The 14505-nt window shown below is 38.0% G+C and overlaps 1 protein-coding gene across 9 annotated transcripts in view; it reads right to left on the reverse strand.

The window, feature by feature from the left end:
* Window positions 1-14505, reverse strand: part of UTRN (utrophin) — a 527828-nt gene that overhangs the window by 339197 nt on the left and 174126 nt on the right. For all 9 annotated transcript variants that reach the window (XM_082634331.1, XM_082634332.1, XM_082634328.1 and 6 more), the window contains 3 exons: window positions 12231-12344; window positions 11073-11228; window positions 7120-7290 (listed from right to left, as the gene is read on the reverse strand). In XM_082634331.1, the coding sequence (XP_082490457.1) occupies window positions 7120-7290; window positions 11073-11228; window positions 12231-12344 (441 nt within the window). The remainder of the gene's footprint in view (window positions 1-7119; window positions 7291-11072; window positions 11229-12230; window positions 12345-14505) is intronic.

The raw sequence follows: 14505 nt of genomic DNA on the forward strand, positions 1-14505 counted from the left end.
AGGACACTGGTCCACAAGAGACCTCCCAGCTCCACATAATATCAAACGGCGAAAATCTTCCAGAGATCTCCATCTCAACACCAGCACCCAGCTTCACTCAACGACCAGCAAGCTACAGTGCTGGACACCCTAAGCCAAACAACTAGCAAGACAGGAACAAAACGCCACCCATTAGCAGAGAGGTGGCCTAAAATCATAAAAAGTCCACAGACACCCCAAAACACACCACCAGACGTGGACCTGCCCACCAGAAAGACAAGATCCAGCCTCATCCACCAGAACACAGGCACTAGTCCCCTCTACCAGGAAGCCTACACATCCCACTAAACCAACCTTAGCCACTGGGGACAGACACCAAAAACAACAGGAACTACGAACCTGCAGCCTGCAAAAAGGAGACCCCAAACACAGTAACATAAGCAAAATGAGAAGACAGAAAAACACACAGCAGGAGAAGGAGCAAGATAAAAACCCACCAGACCTAACAAATGAAGAGGTAATAGGCACTCTACCTGAAAAAGAATTCAGAATAATGATGGTAAAGATGATCCAAGATTCTATTTCCCAGATCCAAAATCTTGGAAATAGAATAGACAAAATGCAAGAAACAGTTAACAAGGACCTAGAAGAACTAAAGATGAATCAAGCATCGATTAAAAACACAATACATGAAATAAAAAATACTCTAGACGGGATCAATAGCAGAATAACTGAGGCAGAAGAACGGATAAGTGAGGTGGAAGATAAAATAGTGGAAATAACTGCTGCAGAGCAAAATAAAGAAAAAAGAATGAAAAGAACAGAGGACAGTCTCAGAGACCTCTGGGACAACATTAAACGCACCAACATTCGAATTATAGGGGTTCCAGAAGAAGAAGAGAAAAATAAAGGGACTGAGAAAATATTTGAAGAGATTATAGTTGAAAACTTCCCTAATATGGGAAAGGAAATAGTTAATCAAGTCCAGGAGGCACAGAGAGTCCCATACAGAATAAATCCAAGGAGAAACACGCCAAGACACATATTAATCAAACTGTCAAAAATTAAACACAAAGAAATCATATTAAAAGCAGCAAGGCAAAAACAACAAATAACACACAAGGGAATCCCCATCAGGATAACAGCTGATCTCTCAGCAGAAACTCTACAAGCCAGAATGGAGTGGCAGGACATAATTAAAGTGATGAAGGAGAAAAACCTGCAACCAAGATTACTCTACCCAGCAAGGATCTCATTCAGATTTGATGGAGAAATTAAAACCTTTACAGACAAGCAAAAGCTGAGAGAGTTCAGCACCACCAAACCAGCTTTACAACAAATGCTAAAGGAACTTCTCTAGGCAAGAAACACAACAGAAGGAAAAGACCTACAATAACGAACCCAAAACAATTAAGAAAATGGGAATAGGAACATACATATCGATAATTACCTTAAATGTAAATGGACTAAATGCTCCCACCAAAAGACACAGAGTGGCTGAATGGATACAAAAACAAGACCCATATATATGCTGTCTACAAGAGACCCACTTCAGACCTAGAGACACATACAGACTGAAAGTAAGGGGATGGAAAAAGATATTCCATGCAAATGGAAACCAAAAGAAAGCTGGAGTAGCAATTCTCATATCAGACAAAATAGACTTTAAAATAAAGACTACTAGAAGAGATAAAGAAGGACACTACATAATGATCAAGGGATCGATCCAAGAAGAAGATATAACAATTGTAAATATTTATGCACCCAACATAGGAGCACCTCAATACATAAGGAAAATACTAACAGCCATAAAAGGAGAAATCGACAGTAACACACTCATAGTAGGGGACTTTAACACCCCACTTTCACCAATGGACAGATCATCCAAAATGAAAATAAATAAGGAAACACAAGCTTTAAATGATACATTAAACAAGATGGATTTAGTTGATATTTATAGGACATTCCATCCAAAAACAACAGAATACACATTTTTCTCAAGTGCTCATGGAACATTCTCCAGGATAGATCATATCTTGGGTCACAAATCAAGCCTTGGTAAATTTAAGAAAATTGAAATTGTATCAAGTATCTTTTCCGACCACAATGCTATGAGACTAGATATCAATTACAGGAAAAGAGCTGTAAAAAATACAAACACATGGAGGCTAAAGAATACACTACTCAATAACGAAGTGATCACTGAAGAAATCAAAGAGGAAATTAAAAAATACCTAGAAACAAATGACAATGGAGACACGAGACCCAAAACCTATGGGACGCAGCAAAAGCAGTTCTAAGGGGGAAGTTTATAGCAACACAATCCCACCTTAAGAAACAGGAAACATCTCGAGTAAACAACCTGACCCTGCACCTAAAGCAATTAGAGAAAGAAGAACAAAAAAACCCCAAAGTTAGCAGAAGGAAAGAAATCATAAAAATCAGATCAGAAATAAATGAAAAAGAAATGAAGGAAACGATAGCAAAGATCAATAAAACTAAAAGCTGGTTCTTTGAGAAGATAAACAAAATTGATAAACCATTAGCCAGACACATCAAGAAAAAAAGGGAGAAGACTCAAATCAATAGAATTAGAAATGAAAAAGGAGAAGTAACAACGGACACTGCAGAAATACAAAAGATCATAAGAGATTACTATAAGCAACTCTATGCCAATAAAATGGACAACCTGGAAGAAATGGACACATTCTTAGAAATGCACAACCTGCCAAGACTGAATCAGGAAGAAATAGAAAATATGAACAGACCAATCACAAGCACTGAAATTGAAACTGTGATAAAAAATCTTCCAACAAACAAAAGCCCAGGACCAGATGGCTTCACAGGCGAATTCTATCAAGCATTTAGAGAAGAGCTAACACCCATCCTTCTGAAACTCTTCCAAAATATAGCAGAGGGAGGAACACTCCCAAATTCATTCTACGAGGCCACCATCACCTTGATACCAAAACCAGACAAGGATGTCACAAAGAAAGAAAACTACAGGCCAATATCACTGATGAACATAGATGCAAAAATCCTCAACAAAATACTAGCAAACAGAATCCAACAGCACATTAAAAGGATCATACACCATGATCAAGTGGGGTTTATTCCAGGAATGCAAGGATTCTTCAATATACGCAAATCAATCAACGTGATACACCATATTAACAAATTGAAGGAGAAAAACCATATGATCATCTCAATAGATGCAGAGAAAGCTTTCGACAAAATTCAACACCCATTTATGATAAAAACCCTGCAGAAAGTAGGCATAGAGGGAACTTTCCTCAACATAATAAAGGCCATATATGACAAACCCACAGCCAGCATCGTCCTCAATGGTGAAAAACTGAAACCATTTCCACTAAGATCAGGAACAAGACAAGGTTGCCCACTCTCACCACTCTTATTCAACCTAGTTTTGGAAGTTTTAGCCACAGCAATCAGAGAAGAAAAGGAAATAAAAGGAATCCAAATTGGAAAAGAAGAAGTAAAGCTGTCACTATTTGCAGATGACATGATTCTATACATAGAGAATCCTAAAGATGCTACCAGAAAACTACTAGAGCTAATCAATGAATTTGGTAAAGTTGCAAGATACAAAATTAATGCACAGAAATCTCTGGCATTCCTATATACTGATGATGAAAAATCTGAAAGTGAAATCAAGGAAACACTCCCATTTACCATTGCAACAAAAAGAATAAAATATCTAGGAATAAACCTACCTAAGGAGACAAAAGACCTGTATGCAGAAAATTATAAGACACTGATGAAAGAAATTAAAGATGATACAAATAGATGGAGAGATGTACCATGTTCTTGGATTGGAAGAATCAACATTGTGAAAATGACTCTACTACCCAAAGCAATCTACAGGTTCAATGCAATCCCTATCAAACTACCACTGGCATTTTTCACAGAACTAGAACAAAAACTTTCACAATTTGTATGGAAACACAAAAGACCCCGAATAGCCAAAGCAATCTTGAGAACGAAAAATGGAGCTGGAGGAATCAGGCTCCCTGACTTCAGACTATACTACAAAGCTACAGTAATCAAGACAGTATGGTACTGGCACAAAAACAGAAAGATAGATCAATGGAACAGGATAGAAAGCCCAGAGTTAAACCCACGGACATATGGTCACCTTATCTTTGATAAAGGAGGCAGGAATGTACAGTGGAGAAAGGACAGTCTCTTCAATAAGTTGTGCTGGGAAAACTGGATAGGGACATGTAAAAGTATGAGATTAGATCACTCCCTAACACCATACACAAAAATAAGCTCAAAATGGATTAAAGACCTAAATGTAAGGCCAGACACTATCAAACTCTTAGAGGAAAACATAGGCAGAACACTCTATGACATAAATCACAGCAAGATCCTTTTTGACCCACCTCCTAGAGAAATGGAAATAAAGACAAAAATAAACACATGGGACCTAATGAAACTTAAAAGCTTTTGCACAGCAAAGGAAACCATAAACAAGACCAAAAGACAACCCTCAGAATGGGAGAAAATATTTGCAAATGAAGCAACTGACAAAGGATTAATCTCCAAAATTTATAAGCAGCTCATGCAGCTCAATAACAAAAAAACAAACAACCCAATCCAAAAATGGGCAGAAGACCTAAATAGACATTTCTCCACAGAAGATATACAGACTGCCAACAAACACATGAAAGGATGCTCAACATCTTTACTCATTAGAGAAATGCAAATCAAAACTACCATGAGATATCATCTCACACCAGTCAGAATGGCCATCATCAAAAAATCTAGAAACAATAAATGCTGGAGAGGGTGTGGAAAAAAGGGAACACTCTTGCACTGCTGGTGGGAATGTGAATTGGTACAGCCGCTATGGAGAATGGTATGGAGGTTCCTTAAAAAACTACAAATAGAACTACCATATGACCCAGCAATCCCACTACTGGGCATATACCCTGAGGAAACCATAATTCAAAAAGAGACATGTACCAAAATGTTCATAGCAGCCCTATTTACAATAGCCCGGAGATGGAAACAACCTAAGTGTCCATCATCGGATGAATGGATAAAGAAGATGTGGCACATATATACAATGGAATATTACTCAGCCATAAAAAGAAATGAAATTGAGCTATTTGTAATGAGGTGGATAGACCTAGAGTCTGTCATACAGAGTGAAGTAAGTCAGAAAGAGAAAGACAAATACTGTATGCTAACACATATATATGGAATTTAAGAAAAAAAAATGTCATGAAGAACATAGGGGTAAGACAGGAATAAAGACACAGACCTACTAGAGAATGGACTTGCGGATATGGGGAGGGGGAAGGGTAAGCTGTGACAAAGTGAAAGAGCGGCATGGACATATATACACTACCAAACGTGAGGTAGATAGCTAGTGGGAAGCAGCCGCATAGCACAGGGAGATCAGCTTGATACTTTGTGACTGCCTGGAGGGGTGGGATAGGGAGGGTGGGAGGGAGACGCAAAAGGGAGGGGATATGGAAACATATGTATATGTATAACTGATTAAATTTGTTATAAAGCAAAAAAATAAAATAAAATAAAATTAAAAAAAAAAAAAAAAACTACAATGTGATATCATCTCACACCAGTCAGAATGGCCATCATCAAAAAATCTAGAAACAATAAATGCTGGAGAGGGTGTGGAGAAAAGGGAACACTCTTGCACTGCTGGTGGGAATGTGAACTGGTACAGCCACTATGGAGAACAGTATGGAGGTTCCTTAAAAAACTACAAATAGAACTACCATATGACCCAGCAATCCCACTACTAGGCATGTACCCTGAGAAAACCATAATTCAAAAAGAGACATGTACCAAAATGTTCATTGCAGCTCTATTCACAATAGCCCAGAGATGGAAACAACCTAAGTGTCCATCATCAGATGAATGGATAAAGAAGATGTGGCACATATATACAATGGAATATTACTCGGCCATAAAAAGAAATGAAATTGAGCTATTTGTAATGAGGTGGATAGACCTAGAGTCTGTCATACAGAGTGAAGTAAGTCAGAAAGAGAAAGACAAATACCGTATGCTAACACGTATATATGGAATTTAAGAAAAAAATGTCATGAAGAACCTAAGGGTAAAACAGGAATAAAGACACAGACCTACTTGAGAATGGACTTGAGGATATGGGGAGGGGGAAGGGTAAGCTGTGACAAAGCGAAAGAGAGGCATGGACATATATACACTTCCAAACGTAAGGTAGATAGATAGTGGGAAGCAGCCGCAGAGCACAGGGAGATCAGCTCGGTGCTTTGTGACCGCCTGGAGGGGTGGGATAGGGAGGGTGGGAGGGAGGGAGATGCAAGAGGGAAGGGATATGGGAACAGATGTATATGTATGACTCATTCACTTTGTTATAAAGCAGAAACTAATAAAAAATAAGTTAAAAAGTAGCTTTTAAGACACTATCTCCTTTGGCTTCAACACTGAAGGACACTTGAAGGAGTGTTGGAAAAGTGGGATTGATGTCCAGTTCTTTTATTATATACAAAAAGAGAGTGTGCAAGACTACTGACACAGAAGTATAAGTTTACAGGAAATACATCCTGTGGACCCAACTGATATTAAATCTCTTGACAACATTCCTAATGCTTGTCTCACCTGCTCCAAAAAAATTTTGGTATTCATGTGTGTGCCCCATGTATTACCTGGAAGAATACAACTGGTGAAATAAAGATAAACCCCAATCTATTTGGGAAGTCTCTCTTGTTCTTTACAAAAAATAATTTTTCCTGAAAATTTCTGGAAGTAGATAGTGGTGATGGTTGCACAACATTGTGAATATAATTGATGCCACAAAATTTTTGAGTCATTCACTGTGGCTCACCAAGGTTCTAATGTAAGACATTTTCGCAGGGGCCCTCAAGACACAATTCATGGGCCAAGTTAACACGTGGACTCTCAGCTTCCTATCCCTGCTAAAATCATGGCAGCTGACCCTCCTTTTTTTGTTGTTGTTTTTTTTGTAACTTGAAATCTTACTGTGAAAGACTGTATGTACATTATCAGGCCTTACCGCTAGGTAGATGATTGACTGATTGATTGATTTTAAAGGGAGGAGGGGAGATATAAAGCCTCTTGACCCTGACTGTCCAGCCTCACCTTCATTTCCTCCACAGCACTCTCAAGTTCTTCTGGTGACTTGTATTCAAAATCCCTCTCCAGGTAGTCTTCTTCTGCTTGGGTCATCCATTCCTGCATCTCTGCCAAGTCTTTTTTCAGGTTCACCACTTTTTCCTGACTTTCAGACAACCTATTTTTTTGAATAGTAATCTAGGAAGGAAAAGCCATTCACGCGAATAAACAAATCCTGATATATTAAATGTCAGCTTCTAGTTTCTAATATCAAAAGACACAGTAATAACTTTCCACAAAGAGTCTTAAGGTTTAAAATTCAGATGAAACTCTTTATACATCTTGTGCTGATGCTGTGGAATATAAGCAATAATGAAAACAATAATTATAACTGGGGTTTGGTATCACATTTTGGACATTAATCTGGAAACATCTATTATAATTTTGAAAATGCGTAACTGTTGACAGAGTAATACTCAACTGAAGGACTCTAACCGACGTCCATAAAAGCATACATTTCAAGGAAATCTACTATAACATTATTTATGGGGAAAAAAAAACCTGAAGCAACCAAAATGTCCATTTTTTCCTTTTCAACAGGATTCCCCATTAAGACTGCATTTTTTAAAAGCAGAGAAGAGTAGATTGCTATCAAAGATGTTGATACAACACTGCTTTACAAAATTTTGGTTTTGATAATCTACTGTACTTGTATATTCCACACAGATACAAAAAAGTTACATTAGAAAATAGGTATTTGTCTGAATCTGGTTCAATAGCTTTTTTAACTATATAAAGAAGCCTAAAAATATCTTTCAGAAAGATCCCTCTAACCACACACTGACTTCTGTGGGAGAAGATATCATACCACACAGATCATCCACGGCTCACTTCACTATTCAACCTCCCACTCAAATGAAATCTCGCAGTAGTGGTCACCCTGCCAGGGCTTGCTTGGCTGTGACAATGATGGTGACAAAAGGGCAGTTCAGGAATAGGATGGCTCTCTCGAGAGTAAGGGGGAATACTTAGTGGCCCTCCTGTTCCACTCTCCAAACAGGATCAGTCATAAAAATAGACAGGCACTAAATAGGAGCTTAGATTTCACTGCCCCACATGGCACTCAGAGAGTCTACTGCCAGCAATATACACAGCCCTGCTTCCCAAGTCTTGTTGATCTAGTGAACTTTTTTTAAAAATACAGATTTCAGGGCCCCACTTCCCCAAAATTCTTTTTACTAGTAGTTTCCAAACACTAGTCAGTTATATAATATTCATGGATCCACAGAGAAGTGAGAAAAATAAAGACACTGTAGCAAACTTTTCAAAACAAGAAAAGCTTAAAATTATCATTAATTATCTGAGATTATATACTTTCTACATTTTGGCATTAAGATGTTTTTCCTTTCACGATATCATGCATATAATAGACTGTTTTTATTTGTTGATTTTATATATCTATCCTTTCTTAGAAAAATAAAAATTTGGCAACACTATGTCCAAAATTTCTTCAACCTTTTACTACTCAGTGATCTACAATAGTCTAGAACTGCTTTAGATAATTACATAGCAGGTGGCTGCCTCCTTGCTGAAGACACTTAAAATTTTCCCATGGAGATCAGCTCGGTGCTTTGTGACCGCCTGGAGGGGTGGGATAGGGAGGGTGGGAGGGAGACGCAAAAGGGAGGGGATATGGGAACATATGTATATGTATAACTGATTAAATTTGTTATAAAGCAGAAAAAAAATAATTAATTAATTTTAAAAAAAATTTCCCATGTATTTATCCCCATACTTTGAAACAATAATAATCCACAATTAATTCTATGTTGTCATATGTGTATGTATGTATATATGTAGATAAATAGATACACAGATCTAAATATCTACATGTACCTAAGCATCTATCTATCTACCCATCTAGCTATTGTCTTCCTTGCTCTTCACTGTCACTTCCAAACCAGTTTCCTTATTTACTTCCTAAAAAAACCCCAGCTCCTTCAAGCACATGTCATCAAATTATAGCATAGTTAAAGGAGTTTGAATTTGGCTAGAATATAAGATGATATTATGAAAGTATTTTCTTAACTATGACAACGACACTGCAGTTTTGTAGAAGATTGTCCTCATTCATGGAAGAAGCAAGCTGAAGTATTTAGGAGTGAAATGTCATAATATTTTCGACTTCCTATCAAAACTACATATATAACAACAACAACAAAAAGGTATGTGTGTGTGTGCCTGTGTGTATGTATGTATGTAAAGAGAGAAAAGGCAAATGTGACAAAACATTAACAGCTGGCAAATTTAGGAATGGCTTATGGCCGTTCTCTCGACCATTATTTCAACTTTTCTTTAAATTTGAACTTGTTCAAAATAAGGAATTTGGGGGGAAACAAAATAAAATACTCGGGGATGCAAATATAAAATTTTCGTGTATAAACATTAAACAAAAACCATTGTATTAAGAGATATGTACTATCTACACAACTGTCTGTGGGGTATTCCTGCATTTCACATTTCCTCCTCTTGTTTTTTACCCCTTTCTCACTCACTTCAGCTGTATGCAACCTCACTATTACTTCACTAACAAAACAGGAGCAATCAGAAGAGAACTACATCATATTCCTACTGTACACATAGTTGCCTTCCCTTCATTACCACAGAGGGACTACCTAATAGCAATTCTTTCACTTAGAGGATGGACCTCATCCCTCTTGCCTAATCACAGACTTTGCTTCAGCAATTATCTTCTCTCAATCTCTTCTGCATCATTTTCTCTTTCTAAGTGAAGTCCTTTTTGGCATGCAAACTTCCAGTAATACCCCTTATTTTTAAAAATTACAAAAACAGCTCTTTGGATCCCCACGTCCCTTCCAGCACTATTTCCCGGCTCCCTTGAATAGAGAAATTCTCAAAGTTGGTTACACTTGCCCCAGGACTTCATTTGCTTTCCTCTCCTCAACATTCTCCAATGTGACTTTCTTTCCCACCACGCCACTGGAACCACTTTTCTCAAAGTCCATAAAAGCGATCATCTTGTCAAGTCTAAAGCTTGCTTTCCAGTTCTGATTAGTCTCAGCAGTCCTCAGCATTGAGCACTGTGAAAAGCTTTCTCCACTTGGCCACTGGGGCCTCACGCTCTCCTGGCATTTCCCCTCTGGCTGACCTTTCCTTCTTAGCATCCTTGGCCAGTGGTAAGTGCTAGAGACCCCATTTGCATGTCTCGTAATCTTGAATTTAATCCTTCCAGTATGGAAAGCATCACTTCACCTGCTCCCACAAAAGCTTCTCCTTGAGTCTTCACCATTTCAGTAAATAGCACCACAATTCACACAAAGTGGAAGCTTTGCAAAAATCCTGGGCTGTCGTTAACTATTCACTTTTCCTCATATCACATATGTAATCCATTACTAGACTCCCAGCTCCACTCTCCCTAGTCCAAGGGGCCATCCTCTCTCTCCAAGGCTGCAATAACCTTTAAGTATTCTCCCCATTTTTATTCTTGCTTTCCCAGAGCAAATTATCCACATGGAAGCCAGGGTGATCTTAAAAGATCTATCATGTATCAATTCCTTGCTCAAAACACTCTGCCTTCTATGTAAAATCATACTTGAAATAAAAGTCAAAATCTATGCTTCAAAGGCCATATACAGTCCATCTCTACCTACCTTCTGACCTCAAATCTTCCCATTCTCCAACCTGCTAACTCCTTCCTTCATTCCATTTCAGCTACAACAAATTTCTTGTTCTTTATTGAATATGTCAAGCTCATTCCCACCCAGGGGCCAAAGGTACAATAGCACCCTCCCTTCATTAAAAAAACATGACCCAATTCTGGCCCCAGCCTGCCACCCATGCTGTAGTTATTCTAGACCTCAGTTTTTCAGACTGGATGGGCTATAACATCAGTTTACTCTGTCAAGAGAAGCCACTATCTACCTCTTGAAAACCACAGGCAGTGAAGTTTAAAAACTCACCTCTTTGCTACATTTCTCCAGTTGTGTTTGGTAGTCAGCTAGTTTTGTTTGCATCCAGGTTTTGATTCCAGCAACTGGAGAGCTTCGAAGGTTAGCTTCTATTTCTTTCATGTCTTTCAGAGATGATTCAATTGTTTCTATTTCATTAACAAATGCCTGAAAACATAACATAAGCCCTTGTTGAGTTCATGCCTGTATAAGTAGATGCCATTATTACAGTTTGTCTGCCTGTATCCCTGCAAACATTTTAAGAACAGACTGCTTGGGAGTCAGGACTTTTAACTACTTACGAAATATTGTCTTAAGAAATTCATTTCACCTGGATGTTTCATATAGCCATCTGCCAAATTAGATTGGAAATACTTGACTCTCAGCAGGGAATAGTACTTTTAATTAATTTAGAGAAGCCTAATGATTTCAACAAATATAAAATGCAAGAAGTGTTACTGGCAAACTTCATTTGTAAAATATGTTTCTCTTAAAGCCTCACCATGTGGCACAATAAGAGCGATATACAACTGGTAATTATGACACTAAGATTGTCACCGTACATAAAACAGCAGCTACTAATGAACTAAAATTGCTCTTATGTTCTCCACCCAAAATTTAATCTGAAGAACAGAGACATGTATATGTATAACTGAATCGCTTTGATGTACACCTGAAACTAACACAACATTGTTAATCAACTATGCTCCAATATGAAATAAAAATTTTTAAAAATTCTATAACCATGGCCGAAAACAGAAATATGAAATATCAGTCATTTGTTGACTAGCTATAAAGTCAAAAAAAGGTTTATGATGAAAGATATTTTATCTAGGTTTATTGTCATGTCATATTCTTACAATTTTAATAAAAGCAGCAAATAATAAAGCAGAGGGCTTCCCTGGTGACGCAGTGGTTGAGAGTCCACCTGCCGATGCAGGGGACACGAGTTCGTGCCCCGGTCTGGGAGGATCCCACATGCCGCAGAGCGGCTGGGCCCGTGAGCTGTGGCCGCTGAGCCTGCACGTCCGGAGACTATGCTCCGCAACCGGAGAGGCCACAGCAGTGAGAGGCCCGCGTACCGCAAAAAATAAAAAAATAAATAAATAATAAAGAAGAAGAAGAAAATGTTATTTAGTGCAGCAGGTTCCCTAGATCAGCAGAACTCACAGAGCACTGGTCAAGCTGTCTTTGCAGCCCTTCAGCATCTCCTTGGACAGCCTGCTCTTTCATTAAGAAGTCTTTCACACCATCCATCCACTTCTCAATGACTTTCGAATCAGCCTAAATCAAACACAATAACAAAGGGGGATATTACTCAGTGGCATTCAACCTACTACATCTCAAGATCTATTGCTACTGGGAAAAAGGCAACTTTTCAAAACTCTGATAGCATCATTTTCATTTATTTTATTTCTTTTTTAAACTTCCAACATTGAAAATAATTATTTTCTTCATTGTTGCCTGAAATCCTCATGAGATGATATCTTGGTGATGATTCTAAAAATTTCGAAACACTCTCCAGTGAACAAAGTTATTTTGCTTAACGTGAGCAATATCTGTGATTAAAAATTCAAATTAAAGGTAAAAAATGTTTTTCTGGGTATAATCAGCTTAAAAATCTTTCATTCTCATATAATTTAGAACAATTCTCTCCTTAAATTGGCTACTCAAAGCAGGAGTAAATAAATAGCACAGTGGAGGGAATACAACAGATTTTTCTTAGTTCTGTGGTTGGATGCCTTGTTATCTAAGAACCCAGTATGGTCCACTACCCAGCTCCATTCTTTCATCCAACATTTACTAAGCACCCACTGTAACCCAGTTACTGTGTGTGGTACTGGGGGAAATGAGAAAGGGAACATTCTGCAGAAAGAATGAGGCTTCAGACAGGTAGTAACACTGGAACTGGACCTTGAAGAATGCAAATAATTAGGTCCAACTTGAGCTCCACAACTAGAGTAAAATGATGGTCATTTCTTTCAAAGGTCCCCCATCCATCACTGGTTAGTCTGATTTGTTATTTTCCCTTGCATTGAGCTGAATTTGTTTCCTTATACTTTCCTCAATTATTTGCTTCTCATTCCTCCCTAGGAATGGAAATAAATTAACTATCTTATTCAAAAATAACCTTCAGATTGGAAGGCAGCCACTATGTCTTCCCTTAGTCTTTTAGTGATTAAACACTCCCAATTCTTTCCATGATGTCTCTAGTACATGATACCCAGATACTGCAATCAACACTGTGATCAACATGCTCTGAAAATTACATAAACTTTTTAATGTACTTAAAATATGCCACTGAGGAGAAAGGACAGTCTCTTCAATAAGTGGTGCTGGGAAAACTGGATAGGGACATGTAAAAGTATGAGATTAGATCACTCCCTAACACCATACACAAAAATAAGCTCAAAATGGATTAAAGACCTAAATGTAAGGCCAGACACTATCAAACTCTTAGAGGAAAACATAGGCAGAACACTCTATGACATAAATCACAGCAAGATCCTTTTTGACCCACCTCCTAGAGAAATGGAAATAAAGACAAAAATAAACACATGGGACCTAATGAAACTTAAAAGCTTTTGCACAGCAAAGGAAACCATAAACAAGACCAAAAGACAACCCTCAGAATGGGAGAAAATATTTGCCAATGAAGCAACTGACAAAGGATTAATCTCCAAAATTTATAAGCAGCTCATGCAGCTCAATAACAAAAAAACAAACAACCCAATCCAAAAATGGGCAGAAGATCTAAATAGACATTTCTCCAAAGAAGATATACAGACTGCCAACAAACACATGAAAGGATGCTCAACATCTTTACTCATTAGAGAAATGCAAATCAAAACTACAATGAGATATCATCTCACACCAGTCAGAATGGCCATCATCAAAAAATCTAGAAACAATAAATGCTGGAGAGGGTGTGGAAAAAAGGGAACCCTCTTGCACTGCTGGTGGGAATGTGAATTGGTACAGCCACTATGGAGAACGGTATGGAGGTTCCTTAAAAAACTACAAATAGAACTACCATATGACCCAGCAATCCCACTACTGGGCATATACCCTGAGAAAACCATAATTCAAAAAGAGACATGTACCAAAATGTTCATAGCAGCCCTATTTACAATAGCCCGGAGATGGAAACAACCTAAGTGTCCATCATCGGATGAATGGGTAAAGAAGATGTGGCACATATATACAATGGAATATTACTCAGCCATAAAAAGAAATGAAATTGAGCTATTTGTAATGAGGTGGATGGACCTAGAGTCTGTCATACAGAGTGAAGTAAGTCAGAAAGAGAAAGACAAATACTGTATGCTGACACATATACATGGAATTTAAGGAAAAAAATGTCATGAAGAACATAGGGGTAAGACAGGAATAAAGACACAGACCTACTAGAGAATGGACTTGCGGATATGGGGAGGGGGAAGGG

Source organism: Mesoplodon mirus (assembly GCF_964341445.2).
Source record: "Mesoplodon mirus genome assembly, chromosome: 10".
Taxonomy (NCBI): Eukaryota; Metazoa; Chordata; class Mammalia; order Artiodactyla; family Ziphiidae; genus Mesoplodon; species Mesoplodon mirus.